This window comes from Protopterus annectens, chromosome 16.part0 (assembly GCF_019279795.1).
Source record: "Protopterus annectens isolate FY-2018-M chromosome 16.part0, PAN1.0, whole genome shotgun sequence".
NCBI classification, from domain to species: Eukaryota; Metazoa; Chordata; order Ceratodontiformes; family Protopteridae; genus Protopterus; species Protopterus annectens.
Window position 1 is genome coordinate 858,444,836 of NC_056750.1, and position 21,727 is coordinate 858,466,562.

The window sequence follows — 21,727 nt, forward strand, 5'->3', positions numbered from 1 at the left end:
GAGTTGGTGCAGAGGGTAGATTGAGTGGGAGAAGTTAGAGGGGAGAATTACAAAGGCATAGCCAGCATGTTTTTAGGTGCGCTTTAAGTACAGCTTTAAAGTGGGTGCATGATGGTACAGAGGTTATTGTGGGGGGAAGGGTGTTCATAATTTGGCTATAGTGCTGGAGAATAGTGCTTCTCCAGCAGCATTACTGGCTCTAGTAATCTGTAATTGAGGTTTGTTGTTGGACTGTAGTGGTCTAGTGTTGAGATAGGGTTGGAGTAGATTTTGTATCTATACATATTTTATATATATATATATATATATATATATATATATATATATATATATATACATATATATACACACACACACATACATACACACACACATACAGTATATATAGTGTGTGCGTATATATATATATATATATATATATATATATATATATATAAAATATACATATACACACACACACACATATATATATACATATACACACATAATACACACACACTGTATATATAGTCTGTATACACACACATTTTATATATATATATATATATATACATTATATATATATACATATATATATATATATATATATACATATATATATATATATATATATATATATATATATATATATATATATATATAGTTAGTGTGTGTGTGCCTATACATATAATCACACACACAAAAGTACAGTTGTGTACACTTACCATAAATGTAGATGTTAAAGTGTATTCACTGTTGCAGTCATTACATTTGGGTTGACTGCTTGCAGGCAGCCCTCAGTCAGCCTGATTAACAAAGTATTGGGTCCTGTGTCGGTTGTTGTCCCTTCTTCCATGACATCAGGTCGTCAGGGGTAGAAAAATTGCAGCTGATGCCATTACATCAGTTTTTCTTGCCCCAAATGTCAAGTGCCCCTCTAATGGGAAGCAATTTTAAGAACAATGATATACCTCCAACAAAAAAGCCAATACACCAAAAAGGCTTTTAAGTATAGTAAAGGAAAGTAGAAGTATAGCCAAAAGAAGTTAGGGGGCTGGAGGGAGGGTAACCAAGACTGCAACAGTGAATACACTCTAACATTTACATTTATTGTAAGTGTACACAACTGTACTATGTTCGTGTTTCATTGTTGCAGTCATTATATTTGGGTAGATTCCCAAAGCTATGGTTGGGAGGAGGAATTTAGATAGCAATAGGGCCAGCTACAAGGTCATACAAGACTTCAGTGGCCAAGGCAGCTCTGGATTCAGAAAAAATTAGCAAATGATAATGCTTGGTGAAAGTATGTACAAAACTCCAGGAAGCAGCTTCTAGGATGTCCCTGGTAGGGATGCCTCTGAGAAAGGCTGTAGAGGCAGATGCAGCCCTGGTGGAGTGAGGTCTGATCCCCTGGGGGATAGGTTTTCCATGATGCATATAGCAGAAATTAATGCAATGGCTTATTCATTTAGAAATGGTTTGCTTTGAAATAGCCAAATGCTATTTTCCCTTTTATTTTATTTTTGCTATTTCCCCTCTGCCCCTGCAGCAGATGCCACCAGCAGTTGTTCAGACTTCCTTTGAGGTTTAGTCCCGTCCAAGTAGAATCTAAAGTTGTCTGTGCACATCTAAGGAATGCAGTATCCGTTCCCCCTTATTCTGTGGATTGGGAAAGAAGGTTGGCAAATTAATTGACTGATTAAGAGCCACACTGGATACCACCTTGGGCACAAAGGATGGATTGGTTCCGAGGGACACCCTGTCCGAATGAAATATGAAGAAAGACTCCAGTGCCATAAGGGCCTCTAATTCACATACCCTTCTTGCTGAAGTGATTGCTAAAAGGAAAGCTGTTTTCCAAGCAAGAAAGAAATTTTAAGTCTGCAGTAGCAGCTGGATCGAAAAGAGGTAGAGCGAGTTTCTCCAAGACAAACTTAAGGTCCCAGGCTGGGGTTGGAGCTCTCCTGGGTGGTCTCAAATTTTGGCCCCTTTGAGTAACTGCTTGAGCAGTGGATGAGAGAAGAGAGGAGGTTGTGTGTTATAATGAGCTGAAATGGCCGAGGTGTGGATTTTAATGGAGGAAAAAGACAGGCCCTTGTGAAGCATCTCAATTAAGTATTGTACAATCTAAGGTAAATTGGGTGCTTCTGTGCTCATCCCTAGAGATTGGTTCCAGGCACAGAATCTTTTTCCATTTTTCAGCATAAGATTTTCCAGTACTAGACCTCCTTGCCTCTAAAATGATATCCATCACAGTTTTACTGAGGGATGGTAAAGGAGAGATTATGTAATTAGCCAGGCTGCAAGGTTCAGTGGGTGCAGAATCCGGTTCTCCTGCTGAGACATCGAAGAAATAAACTTTCAAGCCCGGAAAAACAAATTAGCAAACACCACCGCTAATTCAAAAACCACCGCTAATTCAAAAGCCAAGAACTTGACTCAAGCCAGTCCACAACATAAAAAAAACATGAAAAACAACAAATTTTATTAAGCCACTGTAAAAGCTTTTTGTTAGTACCTTGCACTAACTTCTTCAGATAAGGAAAACATTCACACCATTACAAGTGAGTTTAAATACCAGCATTGAAACACAACCACACCCCTTGCTCTCCCTTCAGCTCCTTAAAGGTACAGATCACAGCTAACTAAGGTGCATTTGCAATTCTCTATTAACATAATAAAAACTTTAAAAATTCATACACCGAGACTAATAGCAAGCTTTGAAACTGAAAGAAAAAAGCCCAATATTTTGATTATTAAACTATATATAGTAGATAAATATGTAAAATATATAAAATAACATAAAAATAACGATGTTCAACCTACAACATAAAATACTAATAATGGCAGCGCAACGCTTCCTAATCAAAAATTACCTATGCATACATTGTATCCTGCCTGCTTTCAAGTAAAATAACTAATATAATATAATAATTAATGCATACTGTCCTAAGCATCTAAATAACTAGAACAGCTACCCAAGAAAAATAATATCATCTCACTAAATAATAAAAATAAAAATATAGAAATATAAAATATATGTGACATATAACAAATTTAGGCTACTCAGTATAGGTTTAATACTGTCATTGAATAAAACCGGTCTAAACGTTAGCGTGTCTAGACTACTCAATAATAAAATGTGAATCAATAATATATATTGTAAAATAATGATCATGATGTATAATCATAACAATAACTGATAATTATTAACCCTCCACCACTGTCGACTAATAAAGAGTTATGAAACAATAAATTTGTCGACTCTCATTTTTCATTTTTTTACTCATTTTAAAAATTGTGAAAATAAACAGCTCGTCACCTCTTCAAACTTTTAAGTTTTAAAAAACAACTAATGGATAATGAGCTGTTAAGACCAGGGGGGCGATATGCTTCCAATCTTAATTGCCAAAGAAGCTCTTTACATTCTAATCTATATGTCTCAGGTCCATACGAATTGGTATTATACAGCTGATCTATAACCGTAAATGTAAACTCATGGGTTGTTCTGAATGTGCATAGCCAAAGCATTGTCCATTTTCATTCTTCTTATGGCATACAAATGCTCGTACATTCTTTCCTGGATTTTCCTCTCAGTCTTGCCAATATAAAAACTGGGACATGATGAACATTGAGCAAGGTATACCACTTGGGTACTGGAACAAGTGAAACGTCCCTTGATGAGGAATTTCCTGTTCTTAACTGTAAAGGCTGTACCTGCCTGGACAAATCTGCAATACTTGCACATATTACATTTATACATCCCTGATCTTGGGGTTACTGAATTTCACGTAGATTCCAGAATATTTTTGATGTCGGGGCCCCTTCTGTAGGTTATCAATGGGACTTTATCAAAAATTGGACTTCCAAGTAACTCAGGGGATAGTAATCACCAGTTCCTCTTAATTATAGAAACTAGGTCATTGGCATCTGTACTAAAAGTTAAAATAAAATTGGACCTGGGCATGTTTTCCTGAAAATCAGGGCATTCAGGTGATGGTGAATGACTCAATTCAGAAACAACATGACTCAAGATAGAAGAAAAATACCCATTAGCTCTCTTGGTCTTAACTTCAAAACACAACTCAACTCATCAATCAAGGTTTCTGGAGAACCTCGATCCAGAAATAAAATTGGCTATGAAATCACACTCTTCCAAAAATTCACTATCCCTTGACACCATACTAGCTGCTCTTACAAGTTGTCCTTTGACTATATCTTTTTTTGGTGAAGCGGATGGTCACTATCATAATGTACATAATAATTAGAAAAAGTTGACTTCCAATGAATTCTGGCTCCAAACTGACCTAGACTTCTGTCTTTATAAAGTTCCACATCCAAATAGGATATATTCTCCATGTCTATTGTACAAGTGAATTTCAAAAAGTCAGACAAATTATTTAAGCCAATCACTAGGTCTTGGGCTTCTTCCAGTGAGCCATTAAAGATAAAACTGTCGTCGGCTTTTTAGATACCACTGTAGTTTCCTCATATGCAGTCTTGCATATGGAGTTAGAAGAATGCAGAAGGCCAAGAACCCCAAAGCTTGCAGTATTTGTCTTTCAGATAGCAGGGTTTTTGTGGCCACTGGTTTGAAGTAGTTTGTCAAATGAATTTGTTTCTCTGGCATGAGGTAAGCCAACTGGGAAGTTGTATTCAAGCTTGCTCCCTGGAATATAATTTGACAGGGTACCAGGTGCGATTTATTTTCGTTTATGGTGTACCCCAGACAAGTTAGAACCCTTTGTACAAAGGGCCAGACGATTCAAAACTATGTCCTGGCTTTCTGCCTGAATTGCACAATCGTCCAGGTATGGGCATATTTGAATACTTCTTTGTCTGCAATATGCAATAACTGGAGCTAGGCACTTTGTGAATACCTTGGGCGCAGTAGATAAGCCAATGGGCAGTGCAGAGAACTGATAGCGCGCATGTGGCCTACTTTGAAGCGTAGGTATCTTCTGCAAGATTATCAGATTGGGATGTGCAGGTATGCTTCTTTTAAATCTAGTGTTGCCAACCAGGTATCTTTGCCTAGCATAGGAAGTAATTGGTGAAGAGTCAGCATCTTAAATTTTGGAATCTCCAAAAAGGTGTTTAGAGTAGACTGGTCCAGGATAGGATGCCATGAATTGTCTTTTCTGGGTACCAGAAAAAGTCTCGAGTAGAAACCCTGTCCCTTTTCCTCTTCTGGTACCAGTTGAAAAGCCCCCATGCTTAAGAGAGAAACTACTTGTTTTTGGGCCTCTGCCCACTGATATGGGGATAGGTCCGGCCACACACTGTGTCGGCAATGTGTGCAAGTGAAATCTGTATCCCTGGGACACTATATTTAAAACACATTTGTCCTGGGTAATTAGTTCCCAATTCTTTGCATGAAGAGCTATCTTTTCCCCCAAAGGGGCAGTCAGTTGGTAAGTGCTTGGAAATTTTAAAAGGTAGTCACTGAGACTGTTTACCATGGGGGGGGGGGGGGGGAGTCTTATTATTCCCAGATATGGAAGTGGAGGCCCCCCACTCTTTAGTTGTGTGTGTCCCCTGGGACTGAAACCTAGGGTTTTTGCCGTGTCTGGGATGGGCTTGAGAAGACCTGGAAGGGGCTAGATAGGACCAATTCTTCGATAGCCAGTGCCTACTAAATCTAGGAGGCTGAACTTGTAAAAAAAATCTTTAACAGTTTGCATAGCTTTATCTTCCATCTTTTTAAGAACTTCCTCAGCACTGTTGCCAAACAGGCGGTCCTGATTTAAAAGAACATCCAACAATTTAGCTTTAACATGATCAGGCAAAGATTGTTCCTTAAGCCAAGCATGCCTTCTGAGCACAGACCCAGTAACAGCAGCCCTGCAAGAGGCCTCTAATGAAACAAAACCACACTGCAAAGTATGTTTTCCTACTTGTTCAGCAGAACGCATTAAATCCTGAAATTCTTTGTTTTCCACACAGTCAGGAATCAACATCATTTTTTGTAAGCAGTCCAATAACGTTGCTGATACTTTTAACATATGAAACTGGCAGTTTAAAGCCCTAATAGCCAAGGTTGCAGAAGTGTAAACCTTCTTAGCTCATCTATCCAGTGCCGTGCAGTCTCTTATCAGAAGGGGTAGGATTTTTAGCAGTAGAAGCCTTAATGCCCTTGGGCCCCTGTGAAATAGTGTCTGGATCTGCAATAGAATTATTAAAAAGGAACTTGTGGGACTCAGGGACCCTGTAGTATCGGTCAGGTTTTCTGGGAGCAGGAGGCAGGGAATCAGGGGCCAAACTAGATTCCGAAAAAGCATCATCAACAATATCTAGTACAGGAGGAATAGCTAAAGGCCTATGCTGAGGTAGGAGAAGGAAATCCCCAAGTCTCTTTATTGAATCAGAAAAATCCTGGCTTTCCCAGTGGAAATGCTCCCTTAGAGTATGTAAGGTTTCCCAAAAAGAAACATCCTCAGGAGGGGAAGCGGAGGGAATGGAGTCCTCTGCATCAGAATCTTCCTAATAAGGGCAAATAAAGATCAGAAGAATCAGAAAAAACAGAATCCTGATCAGAAGATTAATAATCAACTTCAGTCCTAGGCCTCTTAGAAGGGGGGGGGGGGTTGGCTACCCCCGATTAGAGTTATTAGATCTTCAGCCATTCTTATTTGTTTTTTTAGGCATAGAGGCCTGAGCATGTGGCCTGGGCATCGTTTTTTTAGGCATGGATCGAGATTTAGGCCTAAGTAAAGAAGGAAGCGTTGCTTTAATATGAAAGTCCGTAGGCCTGAATACACCCTCAGAAGCTGGTGCCTGCACAGCAGCTCCGGACCCATCCAAGGTAGAGACATCCTCGGGTTCCATAGTTGAAGCATCTCGCGGCATACCGGACTCCAAATGGGTCTCAGTAGAGGCCTGCGAATCAGAAGTACTGGGTATCAAGGGCTGTGAAAGCGCCTCACTGAGCACCGGCGAATTGGCGACTGGCTTAGGAGAAGCGTCATTGGCAGTTTTATACCTTGGCGGCCTGTCTCGGTCTTTATCTTTGCATTTTTTCGGAATCCCGGTAGTTGGATGGCTAATCGATGACATTTCTGGATAATTAAACAGAGAACCGAATTATTTAGAGGCGAAAATGTATTGACGACAGATAGTGTGCTGATTAAATAAAAGCACAAAACCTACAGCAAGGTACATCGCGGTCACGGCCTAGGCAAGGAATACAGTACGAATGAAAATCTTAATGAGATATTTTCTTTCCACAAGTAATGCAATTATTAACTTTTACTGACATCGGTAAGGAGCAAGAAAGTTTCCCCAATGGGGTACTTATCTTTAAGACTTCGGTTCTGAAACTCGAAAATGAAAATTTCAGGAGTCGGACGACAAGCACTTAGGTTCATAAGTTGGTACTAGGCTATCGGCTCCAAGGCCTATGCAAGCGTAGCCATAACAATTCCCTGGATATTTCTGCCCACAATATTTATTTCTCTGGGCCCCTGTCTAGCAGGGAGACTATCATGATCCTCGGGGTGAATTTCCCATCTCCCATCCAATCATCAAGGTTCCTTTTGAAGAGGGCCAATGAGGCGCTCTGCTTGAGATGTATGGGGAGTCTCTGGGTCAGGAATCTATCCCTCCAGCATGTTTTGTTCATTGTGATAAGCTTTAGATCCCTGGAGCGTGTGGTTCTGAGGGATTGGGATTTCTTTAAGTGGAGCATGTCCAACAGCTCAGGGTTTGACATGGCCTTGTATGTTCAGCAGAGATCGCCTCGTTGTAGATGATATGCCACAGAGTATAGCTGGAGTTTTTTTTAGACTGTCAGCATATGGCATCTGCTTTAGGCCTGTGATTCTTTTAGCGAGGTATTTCTGTGGCCTTTCCAGCTGTTGCAGATGTTTTGTGAGGTACATACCAAACGGGTCATTATACTCTATAATGGGTCTAATGAGGGATGAGTACAGTGGGACAATGACCTTTTTCTGGATGAAAAGCCCTTAGTGATGAGGTGTGCCACATATAAGGATTTCCTGACTGTTGTGGCGTGGCGATATGGTTATCGAAAGTGAGACCACTGTACACCTGTGACCCTAAGTCTCTCATCACACTTTCGATGTTTAATGTCCTGCCACCTATGTGGTAATTCATGGGTACATGTTTTTTTTCCAAAGGGGATAACTATACATTTCTTGGAATTAAAGCTTGAGCCCATGGCTCTGGCACCAGGCATCTGTTTCTGTAAAGCCCTTTTGTAGAATATCCGCATCATTTGGGGATTCAATAATGGCTCCCAGTTTGCAGTCATCTGCAAACTTTGTTAGCCAGAGTCCCTTAGTGTTGGCCTGTACTTCAGAGAAGTAGATGTCAAACAAGAGTGGTCCCAGGACTGAACCCTGAGGTACTCCACTTGTCTGGAGCTGGATTTGGAGTCAGCTACTTTTACAGTCTGGGTTCTGTCAGTAAGCCAGTTGGCAACCCATCGAGTGACGTAGGGATTTATGCCCAGATAAGTAAGTTTATCTATGATTCCAGAGTGGGGGATGGTGTTGAAGGCCCTGGCAAGGTCCAGATAGGCTGTGTGGACCGCCTTACCCTCATCCACAGCTCTGGAGACTGACACAAAGTCAAATCAGATTCCGATTTGAGACTTGCATATCTCTGATTGGAAGAAATTGTTTATGATAGCCCCTTATTGGTTATTTTGGTATGCTAAATGGTTGTTTTATGATAAGCCCATTGGTTTAACTTGTTTCTGATTTTTGCTGATTGGCTGTCTCTTTTTACGTAAACCACCCTTAAAGCAATACTTTGTTTAAGCACCTTTAGATTTTACACACGCACATATACACACACCACACACTATTATATACCGTACACATTATGACAAGCAACAGGAACCATTTACAGAGGCTGGCAAAGTACAGCAGCAGAACATCATTTAAGACGTGGTGCAGAAGCAGAGTGCTGAAGAGAAACTGGGTCAGAATAACATCACCACGCAAGACGTGGTGTAGAAACAGAGTGCTGACGAGAAACTGGGTTATCCGGATAACATGCACGAGTTTGGAAAGGTTGCTATAAAGTACCGAAAGTGGGGAGGTAATGACAGAAGTAACCAGAGATTCTTTAGAGGCATTTCAAATACTTCAGAAATTTCATAAATTGTAAAAAACAGAGGAATGTGGAAACCAAGAAAAGGCCCAAACGAAAATATTTATGGAACACTAATTATGCCAAGATTAAAGGAAGATGAAAATCACCAAATAACACTTAAGATATGAGATTACACCATTTTTCTCTCAGTCTGCAGGGAAATCTTCAGAAACATATTCATATTCCTGTGGAAATCTAGAGGGAAGACAGTAAAGATCTGGGAAATTTTGTTTAATGTTTTTTAAAAAAGACGGGAAGCACCATTACTTTGGAAGAAAGTTGTGATGGCCATATTACTAAAATTTGGTGAAGACCCATCAAACCCAGCTTCATGTAGACCCATTTCAAGTGTGAGAAACAGGATTCTGAAGAGTTTATTTCTATACCAACCAAAATAAAGGCAAAAGTATTGCCAAAACAGATATAATCAGCATGGCTTTGTGGAAGGAAATCAAAATCTGAAATCAAAAGAAGTGAAGATCCACAGAGGAGCAGATTGTAAGAAAACATTGTTGGTGGTGGTGGGTCAAGAGAAAGCTTATCTGAGTACACTGGGATTTTATGAGTAAGGCAATGGAAGAATCTGCATTCCCCACACAAAATAAAAGTCAATTAACAGGATACAAGACAGAAAGCAAGAATTCAAGTGGGAGGAGGCAGAGACGTTTGGACAAGAGATTAGAGAATGCCTACCAAATCAGGGATTGATATCAGATTACAAGTAAAGAAAAAGGACTAGGGGAGTGCCAAGTGAACGGCTTGCTCTGGTAGGAGGTTTTAGCTGAATATGTAACAGAAGGATCTGTTAAAAAGGGGAGAGTTGTAAGGCACAGCATACTGCAAAATTGTAAGAATCAGAGATTAGAAAAGTTAGGAAGACAGCAGAAAAGCTATTTACAAGAGAACAATGCAACAAAGTCTGGAATGTTTAAGGTTCTTCGATTGGAAGGGTTTATACCGCAAACAATAAAAAGGTGCGTAAAATCTTATAACCATAGATGTCCTTCTCTATCATGTTGCAGTATTCCACATGCGAGTTTAGTCCTCTTGCTTTGTGTTATGTCCAGCCAGTATGCAAAAGTTTTCAGTCCTTACATGGTGTGTGGGAGGTTTGTCGTGGCTCAAGAAACGTGGGTCATAAAAGCAACGTCTCCACCCACCAGCCCTCAGAACTGAAAGCCTCACTCGGGAGCCAGTCGTAGGAAGGGCAATGCCAGCCCCGAGCCATCCAGACAGGGAAATGCAACGTAACAGGAGCATTGCAATGTTCTACATGTGGGCAAGTGCCAAGGCTCACTGTGAATGGAGAGGTGGTCTAGACGTAGTCTCCGTGAAGGACGGGCCTGGCAAACCCCACCCTGCCTCTAGAAATATGGTCTAGTTTGTAATGCTCTCTAAAAGGTATGTACTGATGACCAAGTACCTGCTTCAAGAAATGTTGAGGTATCCATGCCTTTGAAGAAGGCTCCTGAAGAGGCCATAAGTCCTGGAGGAGTGTGCTTTGACAGTGCCTTGCAGGGATTTTCCATGGTATTGGTAGCACAAGGTGATGGCTTTGGAAAACCAGACTGAGACAACTCTGTTCGGATACTGCCCTTCCAAACGCTCTGGGATGGAAGGAGACAAAAAGTTGGTCTGCTTGTCTGGTAGACTTGGTATTATGCAAATAAAACCAGAGTTGTCTGAACATCCAGGGAGTGAAGTACTCTCTTCACTGTCCCCCTGCGGGTTGGAGAAGAAAGCAGGTAGAGGGATGGCCTGATTCAAGGACAGGTCATTCACCACCTTGGGCATGAAAGAAGAGTTTGTCCCAAGTGTAACCCTGTCACTGTGGAAAACTAGGAAAGGTGGGATGGTCATAAGAGCTTGTAGCTCGGATACCCTTTTGGCCGAGGTGAAGGCCACAAGTTGTACACAGTTTTCCATGTACAATGTTTTAGGGAGGTTTTGTGTGCTGGCTCGAATGGATTAAGCATAAGCTTTTCCGAAGCATAGTTAAGGTCCCAAGGGGGAGGAGATGGTTTTCTGGGAGGCCCAAAGTGAATAACCCCTTTGAGAAAATGCTTAGCAGGGAGTCCGGATGCTAAATGGGGGTCCAGAGGAAGGCATGCTGACATTGCATACAAGTGAACTTTAAATGGAAGAATAAGTCAAGCCGGACTCCAACAGCTCACACAGGTAAGACAGGACTAAACGAGTCTCGCTTGCAAGTGGATCCAACTGTCCACTGCGACACCATATAGTGAACCTTTTCCACTTTGAAAGGTAGGATTTTCTTGTATTTGGTTTCCTGGCCTCCTGCAGGACATTCAGCACGTCCTCACTGTAAAAGGTGTCTGAAGGGGATCAGAATCCTATCACCCACAGGGTGAGGTGAAGTAGCTGCCACTGTGGGTGTATCTGGGATCCCTTGTGCTGTGTGAGAAGGTCCACTCTGAGGGGTAACTTGTGGTGATTGCCCTTGGACAGTTGTAGAAGTAGTGGGAACCATTGCTGTCTTGGTCAGTAAGGAGTCACCAACAAGATTTTTGGTCTGTCCTGAGTTTTCAGCAGGACCTTCGGAATTAGTGGGAAGGGTGGGAATACATATAGATTTTTCCCCTTCCACAAGCTCAGTGCCTGCAAGTCTGGTATCCTGGTGCAGAAGCCAGGAAGTTGCCTGTTGATGCAGGAGGCAAACGGGTCTATTTGATGAATACCCCATAGGTGGACCAAGTCCAGGAAGGCATCCCTGTGAAGCTTCCATTTTTGACCATTTATGATTGTTCTGCTGAGATAATCAGCCTGGGAGTTGAGGTGAGAGAGAATGAGACTGCCTGCAGAGTCACTCCCTGTGAGGTGGCCAGTTCCCATACTAGAAGAGCTAGCCTGCAAAGAGGGTACGACTCGGTCCCTCCCTGTTCGCTGAGATGCCACAGAACCGTGGCGTTGTCCATGAAGATCTTCAAAGGACCTTGTTGGAGATAAGGTAGGAAGGCTTGAAGTGCCAGAAGAATTGCCCTCATCTCTCGAACATTGATGTATTCTAGTTTGTGTGGCTCTGGCCACAGGCTCTGCACTTTTTGATGGCCCAGAGTTACTACCCAACCCAAATTTGAGGTATCTGTATGCATGACCTGTGTGGGTAGGAGGTGGCTGGAGAGGAAGGCCTGGATTGCGGGTCACCTGTGCCAGCCACCACTGGATTTCTAGTTTGAGGCAGGGGAGGAGGGGGATCTTGTACTCCAGAGGATGGGAGTGTTGGCTCCAGACTGACCATATGAGAAAGCTTATAATGGTATCTTTGGAGTCTTGCTAATGGTGACATGGGGATGGTGGCTGCCATGTAGCCCAACAGTCTGAGCAAAGTACAGTTGTGTACACTTATCATAAATGTAGATGTAGATGTCAGAATGTATTCACTGTTGCAGTCATCACATTTGGGTAGATTCCCAAAGCTGAGGAAATGGGTGGGGGCAGTCAAGGAAGCTAGGGGCTGGCTAGGATGCCCTGCAAAACTGCAGAGGTAAACCACCCTGTCCTGGATTTGGAGAAGGGAGGCAGGTGGTAATGCTTGGTGAAAGTGCGAACAGATGTCCAGGTGGCAGCCTCCAGATGTCCCTGGTGGGGACTCCTCCGAGGAAAGCTGCAGAGGTGGAAGCTGCTCTGGTGGAGTGTGTCCTGACCCCCCTTGGGGGGAGGCTTTCCATGCTCCTTGTAGCAGAAATGGATGCAGTGTTCAGTCCATTTGGAAATTGTTTGCTTGGAGATGGCTTTGCCTTCTGCCTCTGTAGCAAAGCTAACCAGCAATTGATCAGACTTTGAGAAGGATTTAGTCCTGTCCTGATAGAATCTGAGCTGTCTGTGCACATCTAGAGAGTGAAGAATCTTTTCCCCCTTGTTCTGAGAATTAGCAAAGAAGGTGGGCAAATTAATTGATTGGTTGAGAGCCACACTGGACACCACCTTGGGCATGAAGGACGAGTTAGTTCTGAGGGATACCCGGAATGCATGGAAGACTAAGGGTTCCACAGCCATGAGTGCCTGCAGCTCAAAGACTCGTCTGGCTGAAGTGATGGCCAGAAGGAAGGCTGTTTTCTAGGAGAGAAATTTTAGCTCTGCAGAAGAAGCTTTTCCAGGACAAAGTTAAGGTCCCAAGCCGGTGTTGGTGCCCTTCTGGGGGGCCTCAAGTTGCTAGCCCCTCTGAGGAGCTGTTTGATCAAAGGGTGTGAGAAAAGGGGCTGCTCTGTGGGAAAATGAGCAGAAATGGCAGAGGCATGAATTTTTATCGAGAAGAACAAGAGACCACTGTGTAGTAGATCAGCTTAGTAATCCAGGATGACAGGGATGGAGGGCTGTGACGTATTGGCCCCCTTAGCTTGGATCCAGGTGCGGAACCTTTTTCATTTATGAGGCCAGACGCCCTTGCACCATAAAATCCAGAACTTGTTTACTTAGAATGGCAGATTGGTTTGGGGTAAGAAATAAGCCAAGCTGCCAAATTGAGTGCCTGCAATTGGGGATGCATGAATTCCCCTTCGCTCTGGGTTAGGAGGTTTGGAATCTGAGGAAGATGCCATGGGGGCGGCGGGCACAGGCTGCGCAGCAAGGGGTACCTGTGATGTCTGGACCAATCTGGAGCTTTAAGAATGGTCCTTGGGGAAGGGATGAAAGTCACGGACTGAGAGGCTGACCCAGGGAAGGACAGGGCATCCACTTTCCAAACAATGTAGTGATGCTCCCTGGTGCAGCATTTGCTGAGCTGATGGTTGGTGTGGGAGGCAAAGAGGTCGACCTTCGTGGTTCCCCATTTCCGAGTTATTAGGGAAGTACTTCTGTTCAGCTGCCACCTGTGTGGGTCCAGAAGATTTCTGTTCAATTGGTCTGGTCTGCCAGGGGAGCTGAGAGAGCCTGGTAGGTATTGTGCTAACAGGTGTCGTTGCATGGAACAGGCTGTGAGCCAAAGGGTCATGGCCAGCCTGCACAGAGGGCAGGAGCGAGTCCCTCCCAGCTTGTTGATGTACCGCAAAACAGTGGTGTTATCTGCTTTGATCAGGAGAACCCCTGGAGAGAGAAGGGATTTGAAAGCTATCAAGGCATGCTGCACAGCAAACATCTTTTTTTGACTGTTCAGGGGGATTTGCTGTGGGCTCCATTGGCCCTGTATGCACCTGCCATCCAGGTGTGCACCCAAGCATAGTCTGATGCATCTGTGGTGAGGGTCTGGGCGGTGGGGTATGGGGCAGTCCCTTGGGAAATTCCTTTCTGAGGCAAGGAATTATAGGTAGAAGAGTTTCTAGGTCTTGAGAGTATTGACACCAAAGGCTCTTTAGGTACCACTGAAGTTTCCTCATATGCAGTCTGGCATATGGAATGAGGAGTATGCAAGATGCCATGAACCCCAGATCTTGCAGGATATTCCTTGCAGAAAGCTGAGTCCTGGTGGCCAGTTGAGAGAACTAAGCTGACAGGAAAATTTGTTTCGCTGGCGTAAAGTATGCCATCTGGGATGCTGTGTCCAGACTTGTTCCCAGGAATATTATCATTTGGGTGGGCACCCATTTTTGATTTCTTTTCGTTGATTGTGTACCCTAGGGAGTTTAGCAGGTTCTTTAACAAAGGTCAAGTGCTTGAACAGCTTTTCCTGGCCGTCTGCTTGAATAAGGTAATCTAAGCAAGGGTAAATTTGAATATTTGTTTGTCTGCAAAAGGCAATCGCCGGAGCCAGGCATTTTGCGAAAACTCTGGGAGCAGTAGATAAGCCAAAGGGAAGCGCACAGAATTTAAATTGTTGAGCAGGAGATATTTTCTGCATGATTCCCCGATAGGAATCTGGAGGAAGGCCTCTTTTAGATCCAGGGTGGCTAGCCAGGTGTCATCGAAGAGCATGGGCAACAGCTGCTGGAGGATGAGCATTTTGAATTCTGAGATCACCAGGAAGGTGTTTAGGATCGAGGATGGGGTGCCAGGTGCACTCTTTTCTGGGCACCAGAAAAAGTCTGGAGTAGAAGCCTTGGCCTACTTGTTCCGCAGGAACATGCTCTACTGCACTTAGAGAGCAGGGAAAGAATTTGCTTTTGAGCTTCTGCCCACTGATTTGGTGGTAGATCTGGGAACCCTTGTGGGGTTGGAAAGGTGTGGAAGGAAAATTTTAATCCCTCAGACACAATGTTCAGAACCCATTGGTCATTGGTAATGGTGGCCCAGGTGCTTGAGTGAAAGGAGAGTTTTCCTCCTAAGGGTAAGTGAAGGTGGGCAGAGGAGAGGTCAGGAGGAGCCAAGTCATTGTGATTTCTTACCATAAGGGGGTGGCTTAGAACTCCCTGGTTTTGAAGTGGAGGTAGTCCTCTGCTTAGATCTCTGCATTTCCTGAGGCTGCTGTCTGGGGGGGGGGTCTGCTTCCATGGGGCCTAGGCTGGGCCTGTTAACTGGGAGCAGGAAAAGACCAGTGCTTGGAGGGACAATGCCTGCTGAACCTAAGGGGCTGGACCTGTAAGAAATCTGTTTGCATAGATTTTGCTTTTTATTCCATCTTAAGACCTCTTCTGCCTTGGTGCCAAGTAAATTTGTGCAAGTGGGCATCCAACAATTTAGATTTGACATGGTCTGGCAGGGGTTGTTCCTTAAGCCATGCATGCCTTCTAATGACAGATCCAGTGACTGCTGCCCTACAAGAAAGCTTCTAGGGCATCAAAACCACAGTGCCAAGTGTGTTTAGTTACTTGACTTGCAGAATGCATCAAGTCTTGTAAATCTTTACATTCTGCCCAAGCAGGAAAGGAAGACTTTTTGTTTAAGGAGTTCCAAGGTACGTTGCTGATATTTAAGCATATGGAACTGACCATTTAATTTATACTGCCCTGATAGCAAGAGTAGCTGAGATGTATATTTTTTTACCCCATCTGTCCAATGCTCAGGAATCCCTGTCTGAGGGGGTGGGATTCTTAGCAGAGGTTGCTTTAATCACTTTAGGCCCTTGAGAAATAACCTCAGGGTCAGCTGGTGGATTTTTAACAAGATATTTGAGTGAGTCAGGGACTCTATAGTACCCGTCTGGTTTTCAGGGTGCAGGAGGGAGAGCATCAGGAGTCAAGCTGGATTCAAGGAAAAAATCATCCACCACATCCAGGACTTAGAGTATGGCCAAGGGTTTGTGTTGCAGAAGATCTAGGAATTCCCAGAGTCTCATTTTAGACTGAGGGTAGTCCTGACTCTCCCATTGGAAATGCTCCCTTAAAATATGCAGGGTTTTCCCAAAGGAAAAATCCTCTGGGGGAAGAGGCTGAAGAAATGGATTCCTCTGCATCAGAATCCTCATAAATGGAGAGGGGTTTCATGTCTTCATAGTCAGATGCATCAGATTCATCGGACTCTTGTTCAGACAAAACTACTGGAGACAGATATTTTCTTTGGCTTACCCTGATCAGCATAAGGTCTTACACCATTTTAAGCATTTGAGACTGAGGCAAGGTAGCAGGCGACTGAGAGTGGGTAATCGGTTTCTTAGGTGTGGTTCGAACCTTGGGCCTTTCAAAAGAACGATAGTTGCGAAAGACGACGTTGGTTTGTGTCGAGATTCGGTGGTGCAAACGATTTCCTTGGAAGCCGGTGCCTGCTCAGCGGCTTTGGACCCATCCAAGATAGAGACTACTGCAGGATCCTTAGATGAAGAAGAGTATTGCGGCATACTGGACTCCGAAAGGGTCTCGGTAGCGACCTGCGAATCAACTGAAGCAGGCATCAGGGGCTGCGGAAGCACCTCACCGAGTACCGGACAACTGACGCAGGGACATTTAAGCATTAAATAAAAACTCTGGATGAAAGCCTGCCAGTCAGGCATGCTTTCAGAAGGATAAGAGAGGTGCTCTTTTCTTTCTTTTTAAGAGGCCTAGCTGGCATCCGAGGGTGAGGGGCCTCGAATCTGGAAACTGTAAAGGACCAGAGGGATCAGACTGATCTACTGAAATCGCTGCCCCCCGCAGCGGTGACAGACGTCTGTAAAGCCTCTATGGATGTGCCCTCCACCCCAGGATTGTGCAGCTTCCATAGAGGTACCCGCTATATCCGATGCAGCGGAACCGGATTCCTCTACCAGGCTCATGTCGGCCAAAGGGTGAGGGTCGGGGGGGGCACAGTGGTGGTAGTAGGCCGTATGGGATTGGCTTTCTTTTTCAGCGGTTCCAAAGATATGTTGCATGAGGCCTCCATTCCTAACGTAATCTGTTTTAACCTCTGATTTTCTAGGTATACGTTTAGAGCATGCAAAAGGCTATGTAAGGTTTTGGGCACAAATACCTGACAAATAGAGCTGACCTTGTAGTCGTACTATTGTCCCAAGCAGAAGAGACACTGTTCGTGGGCGTCCTTATGAGGAATCTGCTGGCTGCACTTACACTTGCCCTTTCTGAATGACATTAACAGACATTAACAAACAATGACTGAAAAAAGGTTCCTCAATGTGGCACTTATCTGGTATCTCGAAATCAGAGGACAGCAAGAGCCGGAACACCTGGAGTACGACTGGCAGCTGAGAAGTTCTGAGCGCTGGTACGTGCGGACATCACTCTTATGGCCCACGTTCCTTGACCCACGTCAGACGTCCCACACACCATATAGCGACTGAAAACTTTTGCATACTGGCCGGACATACGTGAAGCAAGACGAGTAAACCCACATGTGGAATACGGCAACACTGGAATAGAAGGACATCACAAGTGCTTTTAACACGTGTCATAGGAGATTCCTGGCACTACTGCTGAGAACCTCTGGACAGAAGAGTGACACGAGTGGAAATGTTTGGATTAGAAATGCAACCTGCAGCCCCAACTTCTTTCCATTTTATTTTATTTATTTATTTTATTTTACATTTGTTGACCGGGATAGTCCGACTGGATGCATGTCCATTTTCAGCAGAGGCCCGGGGAGAAAAGCTCCAAAGGTAAGCAGATACAGCATTACAAAATACCAGCATTACATATTACAAACAGACTATTTACAGAGATTACGTAAGTAAGCAAGTTAAACAAGTTCCACAGGTTACAGTTAATCCTGAGCGCAAGTCAGGATTAAATTAAAATTACACAGTAAATTGGTTAACAGATTTTTACACAATCTAGAGAGAGTTAGCCAGGCTTGATACATTGACATAGCCAGTTAAGTGACAAATGTTGTTGGAGTCTAGTTTTAAATTGACCCAAGGTGGAAAGTAAGGTAATATCAGCTGGAAGAGAGTTCCAGGATCTATTTACAGAGTTTGCAAAGAGAGAATCACCGGCTTTGTTATTAATTTTGCTAGTCTGAATTAGTAGTTTGTCAGAGGATCGAAGCGGTCTAGGATTGTTATAGGGGGTGATTAAGTGCAGGAGTATTGTCCAGATTACAGAGGATCTTATAGGCCATAATCAGTTGGTTATACTGGTTTAGGCTGGGTAGTTCAAGCCACCCAAGCTGATTTAGGTTGATGCAATGATGTGCCCTAAAAGGCAGCCCAGTGGCAAACCTGGCAATGTGGTTATTGCAAATTGAGAGTTTAAAGACAGTCTTGTTTAAATTCGAGAGTAGAGGGGATGCATACAGAAGGGCTGAAAGAAGGTGAGAGCGAGCTATGGCAATTTTAGCTGGAGAGGTTAGGAATGCTTTTATTCTGTAAAGTGACACTAGTTTTTTATTGATGGTTTTAATAGTTTGGTTAACATGCAGGTAAAATTTTAGATTATTGTCTATGATGACACCTAATAGTTTTGTAGATGGGTCAGACGAGATTATAGTGCCATCATTTGATTTTATGGTAAAGGTGAAAGCGGTAAACCTACGTGTTGGTGAAAATAACAGCATTTTAGTTTTTTGGGATTTAGGATCAGACTATGTTCAGAAAGCCAGTTTTCTATTGCATTAAAAGATGGTCTGGGTAGCTCACCATAACTCTACTGGAGATGTGGCTGGGGAAATCAGAGTAGAGTCATCAGCATATTGGATACAGCTGACTTTTGGGATGACAGTATAAAAGGTTGTTAATGAAGATGGAGAACAGCAAGGGCCCTAGTATAGAGCCTTGTGGTACTCCAAGGGTGTTTGGTAGAAGGTTAGAGAGTTTGTTCTGCCAGTGGACAGCCTGCTGTCGACCATTCAGGTAGGATTGAAACCATTGAAGGGCTCCAGTATCTAGGCAGAATGTTTGCAGGGTGTGGATTAAAAAGTTGGTGATCAACCATATCGAATGCCTTGGAAAGATCCAAAAAGACGGCTGAGGATATAGAATTATTGTGGCGATTATGGTTTATCGTGTTGGTAAAGGCTAGGAGGGCTGAAGTAGTGCTGTGATGAGGACGGAAGCCATGCTGAGTGTCTGCCATAAGGTAATTCTGGATTAGGTTGTGTACGAGTGGTCTATGAATACATTTTTCCATAATCTTTGCAAGTGGAGAGAGTATAGCTATTGGCCTATAACTGGAGAATTCAGTAGAGCTGCCTCCTTTGTGAAGTGGGATTACATAGGATATTTTCCAGATGGTGGGAATTTTAGCTTCTACTATGGTTCGATTTATTAGTATTGAGATGGGGTAAGCAATAGCATCAGCTGATTTTTGTAGGTACTGGGCAGGGAGTTGATCAGCATAAAGTGTAGTGGGTTTTAATTTTTTGATCAAGGTACAGATAAGTGAAGTGGCGACTAGTTGGAAGCTGAATGCGAGTAGGTTTCTAGGGGTGCTACTTTCAGGACCACGGGAGCTAGTTGGCTAGCTAGGGCTTGAATTTTCCCATAATGAAATGCATGCAACCTGCAGCCCCAACTTATTTCCATTTTCACATAATGAAATGCATGCAACCTGCAGCCCCAACTTATTTCCATTTTCACATAATGAAATGCATGCAACCTGCAGCCCCAACTTATTTCCATTTTCACATAATGAAATGCATGCAACCTGCAGCCCCATCTTATTTCCATTTTCACATAATGAAATGCATGCAACCTGCAGCCCCAACTTCTTTCCATTTTCTCATAATGAAATGCATGCAACCTGCAGCCCCATCTTATTTCCATTTTCTCATACTGAAATGCATGCAACCTGCAGCCCCAACTTATTTCCATTTTCACATAATGAAATGCATGCAACCTGCAGCCCCATCTTATTTCCATTTTCACATAATGAAATGCATGCAACCTGCAGCCCCCAACTTCTTTCCATTTTCTCATAATGAAATGCATGCAACCTGCAGCCCCAACTTATTTCCATTTTCTCATTGCTCTTACCTGTCCTGGAGCAGCAGCCAATGTAACTGCTGGTTTAATAGCAGAAGTGGTTACATTTCCCTGAGTTTGCTGGCTCTGGACTGGTTGAAGAACAACTTGTTTTGTTTGTCCACTTGGTTGGATAATCCTTTGGACACCACCTTGTCCTGCTACTTTTGTTGCCAATACAGTATTACCAGAAACTATAGACATACCAGGTCTCAGTGGCACGCCAGTTAATACTTTGGTGAATGCCATTTGTCCACTCGTGGTTGCCACCTGAGTCACACCAGTAGCAGGTATCGGTCCTTGTGCTGGAATGGTCAGTATGGACTGTTGTCCAGCCTGACTCTGCAATAATGTCCCACCTGAAACAGAGGTTGTGGCTGGAGTACGCAGGATAATAATTTTAGGTTGCTTTTGCACAGGCATGCTAGCAGCAGAGTTCTGTGTTGGAATGCTGTTTATATTGGCAGAAACCCCCATGAAAGGGTTGCTCTGACTCAGAACTTGTTGTTCTGCAGTGACTTCAACTGTTCCCTGTGGCTGCGAGGTGAGCTGAACAGATGACAAACTCTGCTGAGCAGCTGCCGAGTCACCATTAAAATCCTGAATCGAGAGGGATTCCACTGGCTGTGTTTCAACAGTGACAGACTGCTGGGATACACTTGTGATATCTTGGGGCACAGACACAGTCTCATTTCCAGCTGAACTGTCCAATACATCTGTACTCTGTGCTGTTTGTTCCAGTGAGTCTAATCCATCAGTAAGCCCTAGTACATCTTCAATGGGGTTTGCCCGACTTTGGTCAAAACTATCATCAGTTAAGGAATCCAAACCAAATAAATTTGGATCATCAAAGAGGTCCATGATAGGGTCCGCCATTACGAGACTATGCGTCTACACGCTTTGAGGTATCTGTTGATCAAACTTCAGCCAATGCAGTCAGGTTGGTCTGGAATAACTCCTGCAAAGAAAACAGAATACACTGTCAGCGTGTCTTAAAGAATGCTGAAAGCCAATACAGAAAAAAAAAAAAAAAAAAACATTAAACACTACAAGCTTAACAGTTCACATTCTGAATCCTTACATATCTCTTTCACTGCAGACAAAACTGGCTCAGTAACACCACCAAACTGGAAATCCTGCTAGTGTCAGAGCATCACAGCAGCAAATACACCATCACTGACTAAGATAGCAGAGTGTTAGCTGCACACTACCCTGAAATTTACTCCCAAGACTACCTGAATAGTTTTTTTGTCTGCCAGAATACAAGGTATTCTTTTCAGTGTTTACAACTACAAATCTGTACAAGTCACAGCCAGTCAGGTTATGTACCCTAAAAGATGCCCATCTTTCTAATGTAGAGAAATTAAATGCATTTATTGATCCCCTTCAGATATCACTGGTTTGATACAG

General features: G+C 43.3%; 1 protein-coding gene across 1 annotated transcript in view; it reads right to left on the minus strand.

Moving 5' to 3' along the window:
- Positions 1-21,727, minus strand: part of CHD8 (chromodomain helicase DNA binding protein 8) — a gene marked incomplete in the record, with an annotated part of 4,119,653 nt that overhangs the window by 4,036,642 nt on the left and 61,284 nt on the right. The window contains 1 exon segment of the mRNA XM_044057960.1: positions 20,330-21,275. Coding sequence (XP_043913895.1) covers positions 20,330-21,193 — 864 coding nt within the window.